A 24,335-nucleotide genomic window follows, 5' to 3' on the forward strand; every position below is an offset into this window, starting at 1 on the left:
TTGATGCGAAGTAACGCGAATCCGACTCCGCCAATTCAATTTCCACCTCGTTGTATCGCTCGACTTCGTTCCAGACGAAGAGAAGAGCCCTGCTTCCCATCGTTGAAGAAGCTGCTCAAGTACGTCTCGGTTGTTATTTTACTCTGCGTGATTTTGAACGCGATCGTAATGGTCTCCGTTGCCGTCTACCTGAGCGTCCGCCCCGAAGCGATAGCGCGAGCTTTCAACGCTTCCATGGCGTTCTACTCGAGGGAATCCTGGCACAAGGTCACCATTGACCAGTTGCAGTTCACCTTCCAGTGTTGCGGTCACACCAAGTACGACGACTGGATCGCGTTCGACTGGCAGGTGAGGAAATACCTCGTCTCGCTCTCGAATCGTTCCGATTTTTCGATAAACAATTTCGCAGAGAGTGGACTACGCATCCCGGGAAGAAATGCTCGCCCAGCCGCGGATTTCCGACGAGGAGTTTCGCCCTATGGCTGTCCCCTACAGTTGCTGCAGCGTAAAAGCCATGACGCCTTGTTTTCACGCGGACCTCTCGATGAACGTCGCGAGCATCAACGAGGCGGGATGTGCCAGAGTCCTGAGCCCCATAATCCTGAGGAATGCGGCGGTTACTTACGGCGTGTCCACGTTCCTCGTGTTCACGCAGATTCTCCTGGCTCTCTTGATGATCAGAGTGAGGGATCTCCGAGCGATTTCGAATCGATATTTGCAGGGGAAACGGTTTACGAGCGGTTCTACAAATGGCACATTTATTTCCAGGTGTCGAAGAGACCTTTACCCTTGGAATGTCCCTCTTGCTGCGAGTGCGCGAAGAATAGTCCTTCGGCGCGTTCGCTCCTGGGGTCGAATACTTCGTTTACGAGGTGAGAACCCTGGGCAGAAATTAAGCTGGACCGGTTCCCCGAGTCCCTACGAGACTTGTAACAAAATTTCAAACGAATTTAAGCTCGAACGGTTGCGCTGCCGGGGATTTCCAAGATCGTGGAAATCGTTTGAGCACCATCGAGAGTCAGAGCGGCTACGAGGAAGGCACGAGCGGTTCGTCGGCGTCGCCACCTCCGTCGTCCCGTTCGAAGAAAAATTCTTCGGCGAGGACTCGTTGCTCCGGAGGCTGTGGGGCTGCGCGAATTCGCCCCAGTTTGCATACCGAGCATCGTGTCCCCAAAAAACGAACAGCCTGTCAGAAATGTACCCGTCCAAATTGACCAGGGAGCAGTCAAGGGGGCCTCGCGGCCAACGATATCGTCGACTGCAGCGAATCGCTTCAGCTCCTTTTCGGTAATAGAAAAAGATGACGACCGAGGAGACGAATAAGGCGAATCCAGGTTTGTTCGCGCGGTGGATTTGAAGAGGACCGGTTACAGGCTGCGAGCGGTGTGCGGGAAAAATCCAAATCTCGGGAACCTGATTCCGCACTCGCCGTGGCGATAAATTGATACAGGGACATCGATAAATTCTGACCCCGGCGAGAGACGCGAGTTCGCGGTACGTACAAGCGAATGAAAATGCGAAGAAGTGAGGTGCCGATAAGTAATTGGCGTGAGATCCCAACCGCTATCTCCTTCCATTCGAGTGATGGCAGATTTATCGCCCCGCAGCACGCAGGGGTGCACTTATTCGTAAAATGAGTGATCTCGCAACATGGGTATATCGTTGTGCAGGTGCAGGTGGATCGAATATTTTTCTATTTCTCCGCAAATAAATATCGACGACTCGACCCCATATATCGTTGCGAATATCCCTGTAAATTATTCCACGAGGTGCAGGTCTAATTGCGATGGCGATTCGACGTCAGTTGTGCGTTCGTACGATCGAATGTATTCGCGGAGATCGGATGGGCGGCGCTCGTCCAATAAACGAGAATGATCGGGCACCGCGTAAACTGAATTTAAACGTGCCGAAGAAGCGACGGAGAGAGGGTAGGAGATTCTATTCATTCACACGCTGCGATCGGAAGCTCCTGAGTTCAGTATGCCTCCGGATTCGCGACACGCGAAAACTTGTTCGGGAGTCGCGAGAAGAAAATCGTCGAGACGATACTTTTCGTCAATTGCCAAGAGGGCGAGTGAACGCGGCACACGCGGTAATCGACGACTGGGAATCTCCGATAATTTTGTAAGTCCACACGAATTCTTACCAACGGAAGACGAATCGTTACCGGAACGCGAGCAACCCAATAGAAGTTCCCTCGTAACGTTCTCGACGATTCGAACGATCGGACGAAAACCTTCGGCGATATATAGCCCAGCGGGACGTCACTTTTACCGCGATCGCGATGCGTTTCTCGCCGGATTCCGCAACGGGTCCGTCGCGTTCTCATTGTTGAAACACGCGGCTATTATTAAGCGTCTTTTTAAAGGAGCCGCGAGTTCCCCGTGAACATTCCAAGTGCCCCGCACACGATCTTCGGTAAATTTGTTGCAACGATTCGGTCGTAGATTCGGTATGATTTATCAACGCCATAATCGCGTGAGGAGGAGAATCGACGAATATCGGCGAATATTGGCGAAATGCGATACCGCTCGATTTCAAGAATTCGCCTATCTTGATTTCCGCCGAACGGTGCGTCAAAGTTTAAATATCGCGAATGACGGACACCTTCTGATTCACGGTGGAACGTGAAATAATTCGGTTTTCGACATAATCTGGAATCGGGTTACTCGGCGAAGCACAGTGTAACGGTATCGATTCGTCAATTCGTCGCTTCGTCGGAAGGGTAGTCGATCGGGGTACTCCGTGCGTCCTCGGGGAATTCGAAATTCGTAATGTCCGCCGATTCGGACGCGCGAAGACCGGCGGACGTCGGGTTTACGAGTGCCGCCGAGCGATGCCGCTGTTTCTCTCTCCCCTCGATTGTTCCGGTGCAGTGTCGCGCTGCAACGGGGCGACGAAGGAAGGAGCGACGGGGAGGGGGCATCGGCGTCGTTGGCTTTTGTTTGCGAGTGGCGATCGCCGCACCAGTTCCCGGTCGTCCGCCGCATCGACAGTATAGCATGTGCCCACCGGTTCACAGCCACGTACACGACTACCTGCCGCACCACCAGCCGCACAACAAACTCGTCTCTTACGGCTACCGCTAGGGTCGGACCGATTCCAAGATCCGAGGGTTCGCGTTGCAGACCGTCGTGGCTCGAGCAGTGATATCGTAGTATTATGATCTTCTATTGGATATTATAGTGGCTTCCCGTGGGTTCTGAAAGTGGCGAAATCGTGGTGCGCGATATAATCCTCCTCCTCCTCCTCCGCCAACTCGGTGATTCGGTCGCAACGATCTTCGTACCGCCACCAGCTGCCGATCGAGTCGTCCGTCCTTCTCCAACGGTGGATCGTTATCGAGGAGGCAAAAGTTTCGAGGAGGGAAAGCGGGATTTCGTGGACTCACGGGAGAAAGGGACGGCGCTCTTTTATTTTCTCATTCAATTTCGAACGAGGTAGCGGCAGCCTTCGCCTCCCGACCGACCGACAGACAAAGCGGAGGGAACTCCGAAGGAACGATCGAAAAGGAGAGAGCGACAGGGAAGAACCAAGGCCGCGAGATGAGTTGCTGCAGTTCGGCGCCACCTGCGCTGAACAAGGGTTGCGAGACGTTGCTCAGCAAATGCGAAATACCGATCATCGATCTCGCTCATATGGGTGAGTATGTTACACCGAACCGCCGATCTCCGTACTCGTACCCTCGGCGCCGATCGCGTCGCCTCGTCCGACCCCATTTTCCGGGATATCCCTGGTTCTCCCCGACGAAATCGCAGGATCGGTGGTGCTCCGTTCCATTGGTATCGCAGCGCGCGACGAATGGCCTCGCGATTCTCGTTTCATTGTTAGCGACCGACTTTGACGGAGAATTAGAAAAATATTTCAATCGCCGCGGCGTGACTCATCGTCAACGCCGCTCAATTTGTAATCGATGCCCTTCCCGCTCGCGTATCGATACCGTTGACACGGTATCGTCCTCTTTTTTCCATTTGCCGGCCCGAATCCTCCTTCTCTTCGTTGAAACGAAACGCGAACGTCCCTCCGATCTCGCCGCTCGCGATCGGACGGTCGTCGCGATACGTTTGACCTATAATTGTAAGCCTGAACGTCTGTTGGAATATTTCTTCATCGAGTCGCGAGGGCAGAAGAGAGCGGATGACCGGTGACGAAATAAACGAATCGCGGGAAAAGAGCATCATCGTACGAAGAAGCGACGCTGTGCTCGGGCATCGAGACGGTTGCCTAGCAACGCGAACGAACGCTCACGGGCTTTTCGCCTATGACGGCGATCCCTTTCTCTCTTTCTCTCCCTTTCCCAGGCTCCGCGTTTCGCCGGTCCCCCCCCCCCTCGTTACCGCGGGGAGAGATCGGATGGCCAGCCCTTGCTCCTCCCTATTCTCCGATCCTTGGCCCTCCGTTGCACCCGACGTCAGTCCCTCCGTCGCTCTCGTCGTCGACCCTTCGTTCTACCCATACGCGATAACCAGCCTCGGAAGTTGAACGAACCGATTCATCGTCCTCTCCCTTACCCATCGTCATCTCCCCCGGTCCAGATCCAACCAAAGATGAAAAAAGACTTCCCTCCAGTTTCCTTGCTCCCTCCGCGAGGACCGACGTTATACCCACCATGGAATCGAGAAGACGAAAATATTCTCTTCTCATCTGCGCGAACGCGATGACGTTGCGAGCACTTTTTCGTGTCCCCTAGGTATGCGTGTAACAGCCGTTACGTACGTACGTACGTTATGCGTCGTCGTTTGCTGCTGCAGGGCGGGCGGCCAACGACCGATGTTTTTTACTCACTTCCGTCACAGCGTGAGCTAGATTAAAATATACGCTCGCAGCCCGCGTATGTGGCGCGTACCTATGCCGCGCCCGACCAGAAACTGGTCCAAATTTTTGGAGGAAAACGCAAGTTGCGCGATTCCGCCATTCGATCGGCGGGAGTGACGAAACTTTGCAAGTTTTCGGGACGTCGACGGTATTCTTTTCCCCCCGATCGGATCGCGATATTCTCGGCGGCGACTCGAACCGTTTCGCCGTTTCTCTCCTCGCCGCTGCCTCGAATGCCAATCGACGCCATCGTCATTCCTTCGATAGTTATAAACCGTTCCCGATGTTTCGAATTCCCCACGTTCATTTCTACGCCAATGTTGCGACACTTTGGCATCCCTCCTCACCCCGCCGTGTCTCTTCGATACGAATATACGCGTTACATCTGTACCGCGTGCGGATACTTCGCACGTACTCTCCAGACCCCGAGCATCATCTCCGGTCAATCGATGTTCCCCCGTACAGATGCGGCGATTATCGTCATCTCGCTCGCAATCGAGCGGCGGCGGTATCTCCGGATCGTCGTCGTAGACGGGTCTATCGCGTTTAATTCCATCACGTGTCAAACTTGACGAAAAAGATGAAAAATTTTGACATTCGCGACAGACGTTGAAGTCGTGATAAATACGGCTTCTGCAGACAAACGGGATCGCCGTAGACGAATCGCCGTCCCCGTGACTCCTCGTCGACTCGTGAGTTTGCAGAGTTAATTTGACGATACGACGCCGATGTTATTTAGCGTCGTCACACATTTTATTTAGTCTCAACTAATTTACGTGTGTCATCCACCGCACGTTGGGAATTAACGCTGCAGTCTTAAGCTCCAACTACGCAGAAATAAGAAAATTCTGATTCTGATTGTGAGCAGCCTGAGACTGGGTACGATTCTTCGTCTCCCGTGAGAAGAAAAAGGAGAAACACGACGCGGCCACTTTCGAGTTACAGGAAATCTGAGCGCGTGTTCCGAAGGACCTTAGAAATAAACGAGTGAGTATACGTAATCGTTTATCAAGGCGTTACGTCTCCTCGGTGGATATTCTTTTCCGCTCTCGATTCGCCGGAGTTCAATCGAAACCCGGTATGATAAATTTGATCGCTGTGTCACCTGCGTGTCCGCCTGTTGTATATTTACCGCAGCGAGAGTCCTCGATCCGATGTACAGGTACACAGATCCGTATTAATATCCCTGCCGTTCGCGAAGCGCGGATGAAACAGACGATATCGGATCACCTTGCCACGTTCGCCTCCGCTCGCGAGGTGCGGACGCGTCAACGACGAAACGACGGAACGATTAAATTCTGGCACATATGAGCGTTCAGATAATATTATTGACATTGCCGGTGCGAAGTGTGTACACGTGTGCGTATACCGTTGGGTAGTATACCTGGCGCACTCGAGAGCGAGCTCGATCGTGATTCGAACGGACGACCGACACCTGGTATTTCTGCACCCCGAAAATTGCCGTTACGAAGTCCCGCCGAGGAGGAGACCTCGCTTTCGTTCGGGACCCCGTCAGGTAACTCCAGGTAACTCGCTCGCTTATTTACTTGTACAAATACTAGCTCGTTCGCTTCTACATTACCATGTCTCCGAAACTGCTGGAAAATTCCGAGAGGCAGCTCGTTGCTCATGGGCGTCTTCGTGATTACCTGATTGTGTTTGGCATTCGTAGAGGTAAGCGATACGCGGCGTATAGGCTTTTCTTCGACTCGGTAGATTTATTGTCTCGGAGCTACGTGAAAACCCCGGTGGAACGGGAGGGAATGGAATGGAATGGAATGGAATGGCTCGACTCGCTGGAAGCGGTTCGACCGGTGGGTGTCGAGAATGAGGAAAGAATCGTTTCAAGGAGAGATTTCTACCGAAGCTTATAGACGTCCGTAGCGTCGAGCGATCTCGAAGAATTGAATCGTTCGACGTGGAATTCAATCCCCTCGATACTCCCGCGATTTCGTCCGTCGCACCGTACGATACTCTCGACGTAGATTATTATTATTATTATTATTATAGATTATTATTTGCGAAATGACAACGTCACGGTGAAATATCCGTGTCATTGACGCCGTCGGAAGTTCGATCTCTGCGAGCGATCGTAATCACGTATAATTGTCGCGCGAAATATCTGGTGCGATCGATGTACGAAGTACGTATCGATATCGATGACAATTAATACGCGGTTACAAGGTGAGAAATTAATCCGAGCGGATCAGCTTCGTTCCGTTTATCGGAGCTATCGAGGATTCGGGTCTGTTCTGACCGAACGTATCTTATATGTATATGTATTGTATACTGTACCTACTCGTAATATTCTGCACTATTGACGCTAACGTCGATATGCGATAATCGCTCTTTATCGTAATGTTGTAGCAATTTGTCTGAACTTTGCTAATTGTTAATTGTGCCCGACGATAATATACATATCGTCGCGTACTCCGCGGCGAAGCGAAGCGAAGCGCAATGAAAGATATCGCCAAGTTGCCTCCGCGCAATGCTCAAGATCAAAGTCAATTAACGATTATCTGAATTACGAGCGTACTTATATATGTGTATATTACACTTTGAATGCGATTTGTAAGTGCACGTTGTCGCTCCGCTCGTATCAATTTCTTTATTTCATCGAATGCCTCGAACGACACGCGGACGTTAAACGTACGCGTAATACGTATGGTACACACAACGATGATATTATACCTGTGTATGCACACGTGAACGCGTTAAACGTACCCGCGGACGGAGTTGACGCGTATACCGATACTTTACTTCGCGTACGACACACGTATATCTATACTGGGTGTATGTAAAATATACACGCCGGACAAATTGAAACGGCGGAATTTTTTTTACTCGATTTTCCACAATTGACGCGACGCCAACTTCCAATTATAAGCACGTTACGTAGATATACGCGTATCGCGTCGCACTCGATACAGTTTTTTTCAAGATTTTCCTGCTCGCGATCTGCACTGGCTGCGAATCGTGATCCGAGTGGTATTTTATTTGGTATTTTCCTTGTCCGTGAAACGCTCTATTATTTGAAAATCGGAGGATCGGTTTCGCACGTGGCGGTGTGATTCACGCGTCTCATAAAGATAGAGGCGAGACGGTTGTGACTTTTTACTACGCGATCAACGACGGTGCCGTTTAACTCGAATATAACACCGCGCTATTCGCGTACGTGCGAATCATTCGCCGCGCTATACGCGATTCGCGACTCTCGAACCGAGGTGGAAATTCCTTTCCACCGGAAGTTCGTCGACGAATTTCCACCTCCGCGTAATCCGCGCGGAAATAATGTCTCCGGCCACGCGGATGTGGTTTATGCAAATTTTCCGGAAGTTGCCGATACGCTTGGATATTTTAGTACGCCTTATCGGCCCGTCTCGGAGGTCGTCCCATACATCATTACCATACAATTGCATCGGCTGCCTATGGATACGTATACCTATACGCGGAATACGGGTACACGTGTTTTAGCTGTTGCGGATATATTTTCTCGTCGTGTTGACCGCGCGACGTATACGTAAACGTACGCCGAGTTCCTGCATCCATGTCTAACGAGATAAAACTAAGAACGCGGCATCTGCAGCGGGTCGCCGTCAGTGGTGGAAGAAAAATTTGGGTCGCCCTCTTCGATTGGTGGATTTTATCGGTCCCTCATCGGTCAGCGAATGTATCGAGTATACGGTTTTCGTTCGCGATCCGCGACGATCTTTGGCTCTTATCGAGGAATTATTTTTTGCATACCTATACGCCGTTTTACGACAGCTGTTTACCGAATAATCTCCATATTCCCCCATCCGGTGCTGCGGCTAGATTTCTTTTGCCGCGAGTAAAGTTCGAATGATCTATACATTTGCGTAGGAGGCGGATGTGCGTGTCGACGCGTGTAATGTACTGTACGGGGCCTACATCGCGTATATGTAACGGCTGCACGTTAACGTAAACTCGATTCAACCGTTGTACATTATCGATTTCCTGCTCGCTAGGCTTTTAAATTATAATATATGTATACGCACATCGACAATTTCTCGGTCCATTGCGTTAATCGTTGATCTCGTCGCGTGGAGCCTGTTCTTCTTCTAATATCGTTGGATTCTCGACTTTTTGTCTCGATGGAATATTAAACTGGTTCTCGCGCCAAAGAGCCAGTGCGCGACACTGAAATAAAACGAATGAGATGACGCGTCGCTTCGACTATCCCATATACCCGTAGCGATACTCGTCTGGTTTTCAACGAGTTTTTTCAAACGTTAATCAGAAATATAAGAGTTTTGGTGGTTGATGAAAAATGGCCGCGTATCACGCGCGCGTACGCGTGATTACAATTACAGACAATAACGACTAGGATGCCCTGCATTATGCGAGAGGATGTCAATTTAATAGATAGATCAATTTGGCTTTCAGATTCGGATTCCTGAGATCAAAATATTACATGGAAATAGCATAGAAGACCCAAGAAAAAAAAAAATTGATGAAGTATTTTGAAAATTGATTGTATTACACTTTTCTAACGTATTTCGACCTCAGGAATCCAAATCTGGAAGTAAAATTGATCTATCTCTAAAATTGACCGAGTTATCGCCAATTTTCAGCTTTTTGGGGTCAAAAATAAAAAATTTATTTTTTGATCTATCTTAATGTAATTCGAGCTCAGGAATCCGAATCCGAAAGAAAAATTGGTCTATCTTCAAAAATGACCGAGTTATCCTCATTTTTTCGCGATTTTTGGCATAAAAATGGCGATAGCTCGAAGGGAAAAAATCGTAGCTCAATTTGGACAATGGATTCGTGTTCCTGAGGTCAAAATACGTTAGAAAAGTGCCATACGATCAATTTTAAAAAATAAAAATTTTTGGTCAAAATTTGAAAAAATCGTAAGGGGTACCCCTTGGAAAAATCTCAAATTTTGGCCAAAAATTTTTATTTTTTAAAATTGATCGTATGGCACTTTTCTTATGTATTTTGACCTCAGGAACACGAATCCGTCGTCCAAATTGAGCTACGATTTTTTCCCTTCGAGATATCCTGAAATTTATGCAAAAAAATGCGATAATTCGACGATAACTCGGTCATTTTTGAAGATAGACCAATTTTTCTTCCGGATTCGGATTCCTGAGCTCAAATTACATTAGGATAGACCAAAAAATCAATTTTTTATTTTTGACCCCGAAAAGCTGAAAATTGGCGATAACTGAGTCAATTTTAGAGATAGATCAATTTTTCTTCCAAATTCAGATTCCTGAGGTCAAAATACGTAAGAAAAGCATATTAAACCCAATTAAAAAAATGATTTATTTTTTGCTGGAAAATCGAATTTTTTTTTCGTTCCTCAAGAGTAATCTCAGATGTAATCAGCTCAAGAATCCAAATCTGAAAGCCAAAATCATCTACTCCTGCAATCGATCGAGTAATCATCGATTATTCGCTGTTGGGAGCAGAAAAATTACAAGACATATCGAGTGGTTGTAGTCGTAGACCCAGTTTGATTCGTCCCATGGGTCGAAATATTCGTATTTCTCAATTCAGCAGCAAACCCGAGTTTAGCTGGAGTCAGGTAGCCACGAGCGAGGGGGTTTGTTGTGGGGCGTCACCTCTGCTCAACCCCCAAGGTGACGACCCACAACAAAGCGCTACGCTGCCGGCTACGCTGACTCCAGCAAAGCTCGAGTTTGCTGCTGAATTGAGAAATTCGAATATTTCGACCCATGCGACGAATAATACTGGGTGTACGATTAAAACCACTCGATATGTCTTGTAATTTTTCTGCTCCCAACAGCGAATAATTGATGATTACTGGATCGATTGCATGAGTAGATGATTTGAGCTTTCAGATTTGCATGTCTGAGCTCAAAATACACTAGGATATTTATGAAAAACCTTAGAAAATAGGATGTCGAACTGCGGCCCCAATTATGAGAAAATTCTAAGGCTATGAACTTGGCGTTTTTTTGACTTGGCAATTTTCAATTTAATTAAGAAAAGCATGAATCGTAGCATGTGACTGACACATATTTGAAACCTGAATATTGACCCCTCGGCCAATCAGCAAACGAATAAAATGTCCAGCGGCACAATGCAATTTTTTCCCAAAGTCCGATCGGCCCACAATGGAAATCCAACGGCACCGATCGGTACACGCTCATTTCGCTGCACGAATCCGAAACAGAACGGCCATCGCGTATTTCGAGTTTTCATCTCGTATTTTGAGTTTCGACTGGTCATCAAGTTTTTAGAACAGGATCGACAGGAGGATCATTCTCGTTCTATTCTCGTTCCAGGTACGGAGCGCTGCCCGCAGAAGGGAGTTGTAAAACAAGTCGCTTCGAAGCTACTTAGAGCACTTTCCGAAAAAGGATTGGCCCTTCTCGTCAACCACGGCATTCCCGATTGCAAGGTATTTATTCCATACCCACATATAGGCAGACGATAAACCGACGGAGACCCTTAAAACTCGACGAACACGCGCTCGTCGTTGCGATCTGCGACGGACGGCGACCTGAGCGGTTTGAATTTTCATCCGAAAAGTAACCCGGGGCGAAGGTCACGAGTTTTTCTCACACGTTCGCGCTTTGCATTCAAAGATATTTTCCCACTCCTTTTTTTTGCTCCTTATCGTCATCCGAGCAGCGGTCTCGAGGTGAAAAATAAAAAAACCGCGACGTTTTCCTCCAAGCGGTTCTCATTGGTTTCGAACTTGACTTGTGGCATACTTAACGCGCCGAGATTGATTCGAGTTTGCTAAGGTCAACCGATTCGTGGCCAATAATCATAGCAGCGTCTCTATTACAACGTGCACGATATGCCATTCCACGTCCGTTGTGCGCGTAAGGCTCGATTTACGTAGAGCATCGTCGCGCCACAATTTTGCCACTTGCGATTCCGACAACTTCCCAAAAACCAAAAATACACCGCAGGGATCATCGCGGAGTCAATTATACCCGCGCCTCAACCCTTCCTCGCTCTCCCTCCCCCTGTTTCTTCTTTCTTATTTTTCTCTCGCTCTCTATCAGCGCTAATGAATCATGTGAGAATTGAGAATAGTGGGCCAGTAGGACACTCGACGTCTCGAAATGGCGCCCAGAAACAACGGAGGCAAATACACGCATGTGTGCGATTCGCGTTCAACCATATCTGCAGGTACATAATACCTGCATGTATAAACCGCGTGTACCTGAACTTTTTTCACTTTCCTCTCGTACGGGATTGTTTTTCATCTGGTCGTCGTTCGGTCGGTTTTTCCCCAATGCGATCGCTAATTGATTCTTTCGCAACCGATCTTTGTTCGTTACGCCGGAACATCCGCTCGGCAGCCGACGATTTTCGTCTCATCCCACATCGCGATCGCTAACACCAGCGATGATGATAATTTCTTCTTTTTTTTTTATTTACCACAAAACGCGTCCGTCTCCGACCAACTAGAGACGACCGACTGTATGCGCAAACAATTAGAAAACTCGCGCGCGATTACGTACACTCGTACAGATCTCTTTCTGCTATTCGCACGCTTGTACAGTATATCATTCAACACAGGTATATGGGAATGCGTACACGTATCCCTCGTTGTAATAAGTCATAGCTGTGCGTTTAACGGTATATTAAACAAAGCTTGTTTTCCAGCTGAATCGAAGCTTTGTCGAATACAAGCGACATTATTCGCGTAATTTATCGTGTGTCCCGGGTGAAAGGAATTGTACGCCCACACGCGGCGAAAGCACGATCGTCGCTTACGTTCGAAAATTTCTTGAAACGACGGGAGAAATTCTCCTTATTTTTTTTTCAATTTTTTTCCCCGTCTCTCGTTACTTCGGAAACGATCGCGGGCAACGAGGAATCTGTGCATAATTGAGAGAACGATCGACGCAATCGATCGTACGTACTCGTGTAGATGAATTCAATAATAACGCGCGTTGAGACTCGGAGACCTTGCAGCGGGTAGGTATACGTACTATACGTATAATACCAGCGAGTGTCACGAATTTAAAACGTGTCACCTACACCTGTGCGTAACGTCGTACCTGCGATACGGGGCGTAATTGTGTTGAGGTGTACGATCGTGATCGATTGCGCGGAATACAAGTATAATTGCAACGAGCCTCGTTTCGCCGGAAACAATAATTAGCTGGAGATACCGCGACTCGCGGCGGTTATCTTGATCCGCGGATAATGAATAAGGAGGAAAAAACGTCAAACTCCACGTTATACAGGTGTGACGCAATTGGGGGACTTTGAGGTATCGTCGAAATTGATTCGCTGTCGAATCGCAACGCGGCGTAGCGACCATTCGGTATAAATAATATAATAGATTTTTAATTCATCGATCTCTCGCGTGCTGGCGGAGATTGAATAACTTGTCAAAAACCATAATGAGCTTTTAACGATGATTAACAACCTGTTTTCAGACTCTCGAAATATTTTAATCGCACGTGCGCGCGTGCGAAGGTATAGAAGCGTGATATACCTATGTCCAGATATACTCATGCGGTGCGGGGTGGTGATTCATTCGTTTTAATTACAAATACCATGGCAGCCACGGCTCGTGTGAATCCAAATAACGAGATCTCCAATCGGAATTGACACTTTCAAATTTCGTTCTCGGCTCTGTACTTAAATGTGTAATAGATTCAATTTTCTCGGGGCAATTTCGCTAGCCGGGTGATGATGCGGATCGTATAACGAACGACTGGCCGACGACGGTGCGTCTGTTTCTCGAAGATTTGACGTTAGAGCAGAGTCAACGATTCTAGGTATATATAAAGATCGAACATAGGTATATCTCTTCCACCTTATATTTCGTTGAGCAGTTAAACCGCGTTGATGTACGTTCGACGGTTCGGTGGAGTCGTTTCGTGAAAACAAATGTCACCCGATGCTTGTATTATTCCGAAATTACTTCGGTGCTATAAAAATTTTAATGCCCGCGTACGTACCCGGTTTTATTATTTTTTCCGAGCTACAACTTTGATCGTGTAAAATCTGGCAATGTCACGTTATATTGTACGACCGAGCTGCGTGTGAAATTCGTTGACCATTTATAGGTATGCGAGAATTTTTTTATTCGGATAAGAGAGAAATCCGATTTCCAAGGCGTTCGTTCGTTCGTTCGATCGCGGGATGTTCGATTTCTTCTTCGTGGAGCGAGTCTCATTTATTCGGATGGAATTTCAGTCGTACGAAGACGTACGTTGTCCGGCGATCTGACGTAACTTTGTCACCATTTTTCAGTTAAAAGCGGTGTACAGAGCTCTGGATGGATTCTGCGAACTTCCCGACGAAGAACGGGCTAAATATCAACGAACTTCTTCTTCCAATCAGGGATACGTGAAACCACCGAGGCTGTTGGAGCAGTGAGTTGACATCGTTCGTGTATAATAGAAAAATGGGAAAACTAATTATCACCGTGCGACAATAACTCCGTGGCATATCCATCCATACGTTGAGTCTTGTCCACGTAATTATCTTCTTGCGGCGGTAATATTTCCTCTGACGAAACCGCGTTGTACCGGCTAATCTTTCCTTTCGCTTATTGTATTTGCTTCAAGTCAGCTTTGAAGACGCAATCGCGGGGACACGGGTGCGGGGTGTGAAAAATAATATTAAAAATCGTTATTGTATTATTTGCACCCGGCAACGATTCGTGTGATTCGTTACAGGTTTTCGGAGGATGACGAAAAGGAACCTCGACATGCTTTCAACGTAACCGGAAGTGGCGGAGTTCTCCCCGAGATTGAGGTCCCCGGTTTTCGAACTGCCGTTGACGAGCTTGCCAGAGACTTGAAGCAGCTTTCGGCGATGTTATTGACCGTGAGTACATAGTTACTTCGAGTTATCTGCGTTACTCCGTTCTCGTTGGTCCTCTTTCCTTTATCTCTCCTTCTTCTTTTACGAAACGATAACGCGACGCGACGCGCAAATTTCGATTCCTTGATTGAATTGGATTCCCGAGATCTCATATCCGTCATCGATAAGACGACAGATAAGCTGCTCGCGACACGCAACACTGTAATAGTTTTGTTCCCTGCTGTTCAATTTTCCGTACGGGGACCACCGTGGGATTGCTCCGGATGTACGATGTACGGATGGCGAATTTTCTCCTCACAAACGGAGGAAATAACGAAGTATGTTCTTTCCGCAGGCGCTTTCCGTTGGCCTCGAACAATCGCCGGACTTTTTGCTCTCGAAGCACGCCGGCATGTTGGGTCCGGACAACGAGTCTATGCTGCGTCTCCTTTACTATCCACCCTTGGGAGCTCCGGTCCCAGGATTGACTCGTTCCGGCGCTCATCGGGATTATGGAACCTTCACGCTGCTCGCTCAGGTAATCAACGACGATCCCGATCGAATTTATCCATATTCGCCAATCGCTCCCGCATCTCCGTCCTCACTGGTATTTGACGAAATCTCTCGTTGCGCAGGACAGCGAAGGCGGTCTCGAGGTCCAGACACCGCACGGAGAACGTTGGGTCCGAGTGGGTCACCTGCCGGGTGCCATCCTCGTGAATACCGGGGATATTTTGTCCGCCTGGACGAGGGACCAGCTTCCAGCTCTGAGACACAGAGTCGTGGTTCCGGAACTCTGCGGACGAGGACGTCACTCCATCGCATTTTTCGTACATCCCGATAACGAGACTTTGATCGAACCCTTGGATACCAAACTGAATCTGGCTGTTCCGGAATCCGCCCCGTGCAGATTACAGAAAAAGAAAAACGGGGTTCTGACCGCTTACCAACACCTTCAACGTCGGTTTCGAGAAACTTACGCATCTTAATATCGGCACCTACTTAACTTAGAATTGTATTGCTGACGTATTATATTTCGAGTTAAGAATTTTAAATACGACGTTGATATTTAGGCGCAGCGTATTACGATGACCTGTAGCATACTTTCAACTTTGTGAGTCTGTCGCTAGCCACTCATTTGGATTGAGTTATTACTTGTTACCATTGAAAGGGGTTCGCTCCGTATACTTGTAATTTTAATAATCGTAACGTCGCTACGTCGCCGCACCGTCTGGCCTTTGAACAACGCTGCGATTAGAACGCATACTTTATTCAAATTGTTTGTTATGTACGATCCCTTGGCCCGCGTGTCGTATCAAAACGTGACGAATGTCTCAATCCCGGAGGAAATTCAGACCTCGTTCGTCCGGACATTGCGCTAACGTAACGAAGAGCATATCGCGTTGAATTTCTGCGTATCGTCCACGAAATATCGATATATTTGTTCCATTGCCGTTAACAATGAGAAAAAAACACATGATCGCTGACGTTTGAAATACGACGGATACCACGTTATTTACTGAGATCTAGATCAATTCTACTGGTCGCACAACTTCGGAAAAATCGGTCCAAATAATATGAAATAAAGGTATATTAATGTTAATTTTTGAAAATATTCTGCAGTCACAAAAAATAATAAATGAATGAGTCCAAACTGTTTCTGACAATGAGTCTGTATTGCAATTTTTCAAGTTCACGCGCCCAACGAGCGAGCCAAGTTTCTTTCAAAACAGCGTACCTCAAACCAGGATACGTATTTATTATTTTGATTCGGAGTAGAATGATTGGGATTTGGGCGATGAATCCAGGTTAGAGCACCGCTGCATAACGCATGCGGTTAAAGGTATCGCAGAATTCAAAAATATCGTATTGTTTATTAATTACCAGCCAGCCACGTGGGCTTACAAGAACATGTTAAATCTGCACCATTCAAACACCGTATTAACACATCGGTATAAATTTTAGGATCAAATTTACAGACCAACAACTTAGAATGAATAAAGTAATCACTGGTTACAGTCCCATGAAAATAAATGCGACTTTACAAATCATTCGTACTAAAGACCTGCCGAATTGACCGTGCAATGGTGAGTTTTTTTTCTCATTCTCGAATACTTTCTCGCGTCACGAGAAATAGGCGGATAGAAGATATTGGCCTGGCACAGCGTATCGATTGACAAAATGTCCATGATTATTTTCTTGCTGACAAAATGCAAGGAATTTTTATTCACCGTATCGGCGTGGAAATCTATTTGAAAAGCCACACGCTAGTGCTGACATGCTCCAATGAATAAAACTAACACGCATATGATACTTACGACAAAGAAATCGCAATATAACTAATATAAAAATCGTGCACGCAAAATTTCTTTCGAACGATGCAATATGCTGTAAAAAGAAAAACAAATGTGACAGGATTTTTTACAAGTTTTACGCCTTCTTCTGGGGAATCAGATGTTGTCCAGAAGCTTTTAGTTTGGCTCGATGCACTGCAAAGGCAGACGCCGGCTCTCTAGGGTTTCGCGCCAACATTTTCTCCCGAAAAGATGCAACTGCTGCAGCCTTTTTTGGTTTCGCTTCAACTTTTTTTAGATTTACCACGCTGAACTGCGTTGTACTGCCGACAGTACTGACTGAAGTGACCTTAGATTTGACTTTAATAGATTTCGTCGACTTACCAGGGCTGAACTGATATTTAGAGGGGCAGAATGCTGGTTCCTCTTTTTTCAACAACTTACGTTTCTTTGTTGGACCTGGATGTACATCTGACAAAGTTTCTAGGAAGTTATCCGGTAGCCTCTTAGGCTTATTCTTCTCTAATTTAGGCATAGTAGTTTCTTGCTGCTTGGATAGTTTGTCTGCCTTAGCTTCTTGTTGCTTTCGAACTTTCTCCAATCGATCCCTGCATTTTTTCTTTCTCACTTCTTTTGCCGCCTGTAAACTAGCAGTGACATTCTTCATGGTTTCCAAAGCCACCGTACGAGCTTCGCTGAATCCTATGATCTCAGGTCCTTCGTCTGAGTCAGAGCTATTCAACTGTGGTGTATTTTTCTGTGAGACTGTTCTCATTTTCTTAATCTTAAACAAGTCCACAGGTGTGTCGCTGTACTCTAATCTGGAACGTTTTCTCTCGTTTAACGAATTAGTAGCAGGACTCGAAAGGCTACGACTTTTCTTTGAGTCAATACTACTTTTGTCAAACTCATTTTGCTGTTCATTGGGCAGAATACTCCCAGAATCTTTGCTTTGATTTTTGATTGAACTTTTTTTATCCGGTATAGGGGTACTTTTTCCATCATTTCCTAACTCTGCAGCAGCCTGTTTTTCCGTGTGTCCTTTCTTGGACCCAAGACTACCTGGCCGCCCTTTCACCCTTGCCTCACTTTTCAGTGCATCATAATCTTCTTCACTAGACTCGTCTTCTTCATCATTACTTTCAATTTCATCTTCTTCCTCATCATCGGAATCTTTATCAATTTCATTAGGCTCTTCATCTGTTTCATCATCTTTATCGTCGTTTTTATCACTTTTGTCCCCGGTAACTTCGTCGTTCGATTCTGCTGTGTCATAATCCTTTTCATTCGCAACTCCCTCGTTATTCTCATAATTATCCGCAATCTTTTCACCATTTTCTGTACGAGAATCATCACCACCTTCTTGCTCCTCTTCGTTCATTTCAGCTAGTTTTTGGCTATTTACAAATGCTTTGGTTTTTTTTCCAAGTTCCAGCACAGGTAAACTTTCATTTAATTTTTCCTTACGCAAGAACTTGGTTACTGGAGTTTCAGAGTTGGGAGGATCCATGCTTCTATTGCGGCCTGGAGTCTTTATTTTCAAATTCTCAATTTCTCGTATAATCTGTATCGAATCTCTCTTATTTTGCTCTGCTAATTTCGGAGTGATCTTCTTTGGACTTCTCTTATCGTTCTTTGGAGTTCTGCCTACAGTTGTTTCTTGCTCATCACCTTCAATCTTCTCAGGTGTCAAAGTTTCCAAATCTTTTACCAATGCCTTTCTCAACTTTGTGATAGTTTTCTTACCAATAGAACTACCTGGTTCGGATGATGAACTTTTTCCCGTTTCTTGACTGTTAGGTGTACACAAATCTACTGTCATGTCCAACATTGACTTTGATAACTTCAAGTTTTTCCTCAATTTTTTGTCACTTTTGTTTTCAAGCTCTCCAAAAGAGTGATCAAGTTCGCTTTGTGAATCTTCCATCATGTTTACCTTTCGGCTTTTGGTACTCGATAAGGATTTGTTGGAGTCTTGGGAGAAATTTAATTTGCTCGGAACCTTTTCAGATGGGGGAGACTGTGAGAATTGCATGAGCGGTTCTTCAATCGTGTTTGAACCGTTAGAATTGTCACTTTTGTTGAGTGACTTCCGTTTCTGTTTTTCACTCTTGTTTTCATTTTTAGTTATTTGCAGATCATCAGCGTCAACTTCCTTATCTGGGTCACTGTCAGTTTCGTTGTCAGATTCGGTTGGTTGTAGAATTCTCTTTCTCTTGAATGTGGTGGAATCTTTGGTTTTAACATCATTTTCCTCATCCTCAGAATCCTCGGATGATTCCACCTCATTATCATTGACAATGAAATCATCGAGATCAGATCCATCATCATCCATATTTGAATGCTCAGATTCTGAAGCCCGACAATCGTCTCCAGGAACATCATCATCAGAGTATTCAATATTGTCATCTCCAGCTAGATTCAAATCTCTAGCCACATCTGAGTCTATGGAATTCTGAGAGTTGTCTTCTTCATCGCTGGTAGAGATATTGAACAAGAAGCTAGGCATTAAGTGACTTTCATCATTCACCGAATTCGAACAATCTGGATCGGTAAGATTTTCCGATGCTGAATCGGAATCGACTACAGCAGTGATGGAACAGTTTCTGGTTATCGATTTCTTAACGTTGGCCAACAACGTATCATTTTTTTTTTCCAAAGACCTTCTCTTGGAATTCGAAGAATCTTTTTTTGTGCCTTTAACTTCACTTTCAGAAGAATGCATCGGCTCATCGGTATGCTCCGTTTCAACCAACTTTGACGTGGACTTGAACGGAGAGCTTTTGTTCTCATTTTTCAGAGTAATTGAATCTTCCAAAACATCTGTATTCATAGGTACAGATTCATCTTCACTCTCCGTATCGCATATTTGTAAGAGATTTTTTGACTTGATGGATTTTGCAGATACATCCACTGATTTCCTCTTTGTTGGTGACACTTTTGTGCCAGTTATCATCTTATTCATATCACTATCTTCACTTTTCAGTGCTGGAATAATTTTTTTGCTCAAAGTATCACTCATTGTAACAATATCTTTACCTTCAGTTGAAACAGATTCATCTATTATCAATGTCATACTTGCTGAAGAGCTGGAATCTCCATCATTCAAATATTTGAACTGGTTTTGTTTTTCATCAGCTAATTTCTGTGGCGATTTCTCAGTCCTCGGCGATAGTACAGTGTTGAATTCAGTCTCATTTTGTGATACTCTCTTTGATGCAGTGGGTGATGAGACTTCTGCTGTTAGACTTTTGTTGCCCACAGACCATCTGTTTTTCGCAGCAGGACTCTTAGGTTTTTTATTCCATTCTGCAGTAGAAATGTTTTGAAACAAATCGGACACTGCCAAATTACAGTCAATATCTGAAATACGACTATCAGTCTGCCCTCTGGAGCCCTTCTCATTTAAAATATTATCCTTGCTATTCATTGATGCGTCACGGCGCGGTGAAAGCCGTTTTCCAACAAATGACATCGGAGTATTATTTGTATCACTGGATTGTTCCGTAGTGTCTGCACACATATCTGCATCATTGTCACTAATTTCATTCTCGGGGTTTGATCGGACTTCCTTTTGGGGTACAAAGGGTTCTGATTTTCGTGAAACTTCACACTCTGATTTATTTGATGAGACATCTGCATATGACTCGGTAGGTTTGTTTACGACTGTTAGAGGAACGCGCATTGTCGACGGCGATTTTCCTTTAACTTTTTCAATCTCTTCGCAATCAACATTCTTCAAGAGTTGTGATTTTGGAGTGGACTTTTCAGAAGTTTCTCCGTTGTTGATATCCGCATTTGAATCAGAATCTTGTTCGAGTGTAATTTTCTCTGATTTCTTAAAGCTCGAATCACCATCCAAAGTTTCCGCTAAGTATGCAGATTTTTCAACACAGCCATTGTCGTCATTGTCTTTTAGACAAAATTCGCTTTTTGCCTCGTCGGAGCTATCCCCAGAATGATAAAGCTTGAAATCCTCGGTTATTTCATTTTCGACGACTGTTTCATCCAATTTTACGCAGCTGCTAGTCTTAGAGCTCCGGCGTTCAACGTCGGAAAGCTCCGTATTGCGTTGCATCATCTCATCACTCAATACTAAGTTCTGGAGAATTATTTGTGGCGACATTCTGTGATTTGATTTTTTTTCTTGGGTGAACTTCTGAACGCTCATAGTAGAACCAACAGATTCATCATCTTTGGCATCTATTGATCTCCTAGATTTTCTCCGATGATTGTTTGTTGGCGTCAAATATGTTGAGCCAATCGTATGCCGTGATTTAGACAAGACTCGCTCGTCTAACCCAATATCAGCCTTTTTATCAAGAGACTTACGTAGAGTTGGTGTGGAGCTATGTCTTCTCACAACACTCGTGTCAGCAACAGTGAACTCTAAACTTTTTTTAAATTTTTCAGGAGCAATGTTTATCTTTTGGTTCTCCTTATTACCGGGACTACTTTCTTGTTCCTCTGTAGACTTGTTGAGCAAATCCTCTATTTCAATTCCTAATTCTTTGGATCTATCTGTTGAGTGTTGTTTTATTTTTGTGGCAGAATTTCCAACTGCATTTGTGATGTTGACGGTATCACCCGACTGGGATTGACGAGGCGATTGGAGCAGAACTGATTCCTCATCGGGCGTGACCTCAAGTATTTCGATATCCTCCTTTGACAGTGATATCCCTGATGATCCATTCGGCGACTTTTCAGCTATTTTATGGAAAAAAATGGCAACCAGTTAGCAACGAATTATAGGCAAGAGAATCAAAGCCAACCAAGAATAGTAACCAATAACTCACTTGGACTCATATTGCTCAAACTGGAAGATTGCTGCACCGAGATCTCATCTTTTGACAATGTCTGAATCCCACCAAACGGAGATCCAAATGGCTTGGTGGTGCTTTTCTCTGCAATGAAAAAGTTCAGTTCATGCGAATAACTACAGAATGGATCAAGACATGGGCAGCTTTAGGTGTGAAATTTACCAGGACTGTCTTGATTCTCCACCTCTTCCGATACATCGTCCATCTTGTCCTCACTCGGTTCTTCTGGAAGAACTGGTTCAGTTGGGAGAACAGAAACCAATGTCCGTCGACGTTTAGTAGGTGTGGCTGCTTGGGTAATTGGCTGAGTTGCTCCTTTAGTTGATCGCTCAATGTTCGGTTCTGGATCAATCGAAGTTGCTCTTGTTCTGCGGGTAGTTCGTGCCAGTGGTGGAGATTTGGATTCCGATGTAGCCCTTGATCTGCGTCTAACAAATATGTCAGCGATCGGAGACACAGCTCTCATTGAAGACTGACAAAAACTCAAAAATTATATCATACCTTGTTTTAGGTCTGGATTCATCTGATGCATCATCTATGATCGATTGTCGGTTATTCGATCGTGACTTGGGAGTGGCAGGGTTGGATTCGCTTTCAAGTAATTCACTGATATTTGAGGATACCGAACTCTTACGAGATCTCAAGTTTTTAGCAGGTTCAGGCACTGCCGTTTCTACAACAGCGGCAGCTGCACGCCTGCGAGTGGTTCGAGTCACAGCAACTGCCACACCGGTAGTACTTTCTGGAGACGAACCATCGGGGTTTACAGATCCTTGCCTGATCCTGGTGCTGCGTCTCACAGGAGAGTCTGTTGTTGTCGCCGCCGATGCTAGTCGGGTTCTGCGACCTACTAAAGTAATTTATATTGAAACAATGTATGGTAATTGGAATTTAGTGTTCCCTGAATTCTTGTTCAGATATATCAGCAGATCTCAAGTACTGACTTTCAACCAATCAAATTATTTCCATGCCCACAAACAGTGTTGTTTGTAAGCCCAACCGAAATTGTTGGCATGGTAAGGAAAAACCGAGGCGAAATAATAATTTATGAAATTCTGACTCCATCGAGCCCGAGAAATTCAAATCCAGTTGGCAGTTATTTTGGGGTTGCGGAGATTTTATGCGCTATGAAATTTCAAATTTCGACGTTAAATTCTTACCAGTTTTCGGCTCGTACTCATCTTCGGACTCGTTGACAACAAAGCGTGGCATTACAGAGATCGAGATTATTTAGGGAAAATTACAAATTGAAACAGAACCACAAAGACGTTACACTGGGTAAAAACACGTGTCCGTGAAAATTTTACATGCCTTTGACTACAGATATATCTGCTATGCGCCGAATGGAGTGCGCCCCGGCTTAAGTACGTACGTACGTACGTAACGGCTTTGGTAGCGGCCAACGAATTCAAAGTCTGAATACGTTGGTAGAGGTTGGTTGCTAGTTATCATCAGTCAACGGCCGTGGTCTTTAGAGGTAGCAGCATGCGTCAGGCGCATGTACCAACTGAGATGCAATTTGGTCGTACCCTGCATCATTGACTGACTGTACGTACGTACGTATCTTCAGAGTTCAGAGTCAGTCAATGCACATGTAGTCCGGCTGATGTCAGCATTGCAGCATCATCCTCAATTGGTCTGTAACTTTCAAATTTGATCCGTTTATCAAAATGATTGAGCAAATAGTTTTTGCAATTTCTAAATTATCGAAAGTCGTATTTGTGATGTTCTTTGATAGAAATATTCATGTTCTCACTTTTTAAAAGTTTGAAGATATTTTTCATCTCAAAGTACATGAAGAATGGAGTAATTTAATAAAAAATGGTAGAATGAAGATTTTCGAATTTCCGAGCAGGGTTCACGCTATTTTTGGCTATAGGTAATCGAAAAATTAACACTTCTTAATTTTTCTTTCAAATTATTCACTTTTACAGCGGATTGATGAAAACAAATAAAAATTTTGAAAATTGGATGTTTGAAACTACCAATGAAGCACTCCGAAATCACCCTATGAGCCTGAAAAAAAATTTAGAGCAGTTTCACTGGATTCGGCATAATCACCAAAGTAAAAAATTATTATTTATCCATTCTCAAAAATGACTTAAAAAAATGGAAATATTCATTTTTCGCAGTCGTTCTTCTTTTCTCATCAATTCACCGAGAAGATGAACAATTTGAAAAAAAAAAAATCACTTGAAGAATTTGTCTACCTTAAGTAAATGTACATCAGAATACAACGAAACAATTATAATTTTTGGTCCATATTTTGGAATTTGCAGAACGAAAAAAGCACGAACCTGCAGCGAGCCCTATTCATGCGTCTCCCACGGACTCTGGAACGTGAGTTTTTCTCAACCAGTAGAATTTTTTGGAACAGCAAAAAGGTAAGATTTCAAATTTTAAGATCTAGATCAAATTTACAATATGATGACCGAAGGTGAAGTTTTTTCAAAAATTTCGTTTCACCTTGTCCAAGAATCTAAACCCATAGACCGATGTGCGGAAGGCTGCTCGGTATAACAGAGTACGTCGTAGAAGTATTCAAACATGGTCGGAATTCACGCTAATATCGCTATAAAATATTGACGAGAAGAGGCTGCCGTCAGTTAACGTCAACAGGCTGATTATA

At 45.1% G+C, this 24,335-nt stretch overlaps 3 protein-coding genes across 6 annotated transcripts; 2 read left to right on the forward strand and 1 right to left on the reverse strand.

The window, feature by feature from the left end:
- Positions 1 to 3: 3 nt before the first annotated feature.
- LOC105685301 (RDS/peripherin-like protein xRDS36) lies at positions 4 to 6,169 on the forward strand. Of its 2 annotated transcripts, XM_048653062.1 has the most exons (6): positions 4 to 348; positions 410 to 682; positions 769 to 872; positions 956 to 2,124; positions 5,684 to 5,802; positions 5,978 to 6,169. In XM_048653062.1, the coding sequence occupies exons 1-4, from the start codon at positions 4 to 6 to the stop codon at positions 1,212 to 1,214; spliced, it is 981 nt and encodes a 326-aa protein (XP_048509019.1). In that variant the 3' UTR covers positions 1,215 to 2,124; positions 5,684 to 5,802; positions 5,978 to 6,169. The 2 variants fall into 2 exon arrangements, with proteins under 2 accessions (XP_048509019.1, XP_048509018.1); XM_048653061.1 differs by lacking the exons at positions 5,684 to 5,802; positions 5,978 to 6,169 and adding an exon at positions 3,187 to 3,608.
- Positions 2,940 to 16,251, forward strand: LOC105685560 (UPF0676 protein C1494.01). The gene is made up of 6 exons (XM_012399785.3): positions 2,940 to 3,642; positions 11,094 to 11,209; positions 14,038 to 14,159; positions 14,466 to 14,616; positions 14,948 to 15,130; positions 15,228 to 16,251. The coding sequence occupies exons 1-6, from the start codon at positions 3,546 to 3,548 to the stop codon at positions 15,579 to 15,581; spliced, it is 1,023 nt and encodes a 340-aa protein (XP_012255208.2). The 5' UTR covers positions 2,940 to 3,545; the 3' UTR covers positions 15,582 to 16,251.
- A 195-nt stretch (positions 16,252 to 16,446) lies between these two features.
- On the reverse strand, positions 16,447 to 23,055 carry LOC105685559 (myb-like protein X). Of its 3 annotated transcripts, none has more exons than XM_012399783.3 (5): positions 22,867 to 23,055; positions 22,208 to 22,553; positions 21,869 to 22,134; positions 21,683 to 21,790; positions 16,447 to 21,593 (listed from the first exon to the last, which is right to left on the reverse strand). In XM_012399783.3, the coding sequence occupies exons 1-5, from the start codon at positions 22,916 to 22,918 to the stop codon at positions 17,023 to 17,025; spliced, it is 5,343 nt and encodes a 1,780-aa protein (XP_012255206.2). In that variant the 5' UTR covers positions 22,919 to 23,055; the 3' UTR covers positions 16,447 to 17,022. The 3 variants fall into 3 exon arrangements, with proteins under 3 accessions (XP_012255206.2, XP_048509016.1, XP_048509015.1); XM_048653059.1 differs by having other exon boundaries at positions 21,869 to 22,128; positions 22,208 to 22,556; XM_048653058.1 differs by having other exon boundaries at positions 22,208 to 22,556; positions 22,867 to 23,054.
- Between the last annotated feature and the right edge of the window lie 1,280 nt (positions 23,056 to 24,335).

This window comes from Athalia rosae, chromosome 3 (genome assembly GCF_917208135.1).
Source record: "Athalia rosae chromosome 3, iyAthRosa1.1, whole genome shotgun sequence".
Taxonomy (NCBI): Eukaryota; Metazoa; Arthropoda; class Insecta; order Hymenoptera; family Athaliidae; genus Athalia; species Athalia rosae.